Source organism: Drosophila montana, unplaced genomic scaffold (assembly GCF_035044405.1).
Source record: "Drosophila montana isolate Dmon_TW-CO22-7 unplaced genomic scaffold, ASM3504440v1 contig_559_1, whole genome shotgun sequence".
Lineage (NCBI taxonomy): Eukaryota > Metazoa > Arthropoda > Insecta > Diptera > Drosophilidae > Drosophila > Drosophila montana.
In genome coordinates, this window is record NW_026998883.1 from 862 (window position 1) to 2168 (window position 1307).

General features: G+C 41.7%; 1 protein-coding gene across 1 annotated transcript; it reads right to left on the minus strand.

Annotated features, from left to right (window-relative positions):
• Positions 1–289: 289 nt before the first annotated feature.
• On the minus strand, positions 290–920 carry LOC135439591 (uncharacterized). The gene is made up of 2 exons (XM_064698324.1): positions 710–920; positions 290–646 (listed from the first exon to the last, which is right to left on the minus strand). The coding sequence occupies exons 1-2, from the start codon at positions 918–920 to the stop codon at positions 345–347; spliced, it is 513 nt and encodes a 170-aa protein (XP_064554394.1). The 3' UTR covers positions 290–344.
• Positions 921–1307: the final 387 nt, after the last annotated feature.

Here is a 1307-nt window from a genome sequence, read left to right on the forward strand (position 1 = left end):
AGTATGCGACACTTTGTTGCATACAATAACAAACATAAAGCCAAAAGCGCAGAGCCACTTGAGTTTATTGACTCAGGCTCATATTACGCAGTGCGGACCGCTAGTACTCTAGCAATCCCGATGCTAAGAGCAAGTTTTTTTTCGGGCTCAAGATTCTTACCACAAGGGCAGAAATCTCTGATTCCAACATTTGGTTCTTTATTTGATGCACTTTAAACTTATTTTTAAAAAAAAGTGATCATCAAGATGGGTAGATTTCAACTTTCCACGAGCGTGTACTTAGTGGAAAGGTAATATCTAAAATTTTAAGCCCAAAACATTCAACGGAAAAGGGCCAAGACCCGCTAGTATATAAAATAAAGGCAAATAATTAGCACTAGTTGCGTGAGTGGTTTATATAGCGGATTAGCTGCGCATGTGGCACGAGAGTCTTGCACCCGGCCCTCCACATCCAGCTGATTCCACTGGCAGTCCTCCGTACGGCTGCAGTTAGCGCCATATGGCACAAGCGGCTCGGGAAAGGTGTCCGTCAAGCAGGAGGTCATATTGTGATTGGGCACATAATCCAGAATACAGGCGCACTTCATAGCCTGTGGCAGGCAAATTGAAGTGCCGGGGCATTGCTTATTGTTGCTGCAGCTCAAATCTGTACACGGATGTTGGACATTAGTTTGAATGCTGGAAGGATGCTAATTTCGAAGACACTCACCCAGAAGCGCCAGGCAGTTGCCCTGGTGCTGCTCAAAGTGTTCCTTGCATACGCAGCGCTTTAGCGACATGTCGCAGACGGCATTCCGCTGACATTGGGCCGACAGCTCACGGGCTCCATCCAGAGGGATGTAGCCCAATTGTGGCTGATCTTCGGCTGAGTTTGCGTTCAGCCCACAAAATTGGAGCAGCAAAATCAGGATTATACGCATTATGAGCATATTTTTAATCGTTCACCAGACAAAGAATTATCACCACAGACAGCGGAAACACTAAGATAAGACAAAAGATACCAAAAAAATGTACAGTCATCTTCGGCTCAATGTGGGTGTATATACATACATATATATGTGTGTACGTGCGAGAATGACTGTGCTTAGCAGTTTTTAAAAATTAAATGCACTACATTCGATTGATTATAGTTATTGTAATATTAAAGTCGTTTTTATACGATTGTTAGTTATATAAATTAACCAATTCGATGGTAATATTTATAAAAAAATATAATTTTAATTATTTATCAGCACTATGTGCTTACATTGAGTTCCAGTTATTAACTGATTCTGTATTTCGCAGGGGTTCGCACATTGAGTAATAAA

Bases quoted from the DNA above. Each gene is read 5' to 3' on its own strand.
- LOC135439591 (XM_064698324.1), bottom strand. From the start codon at position 920: ATGCGTATAATCCTGATTTTGCTGCTCCAATTTTGTGGGCTGAACGCA. The intron at 647-709 runs GTGAGTGTCTTC...ATCCGTGTACAG, and splicing joins CAACTGCCTGGCGCTTCTGG to ATTTGAGCTGCAGCAACAAT.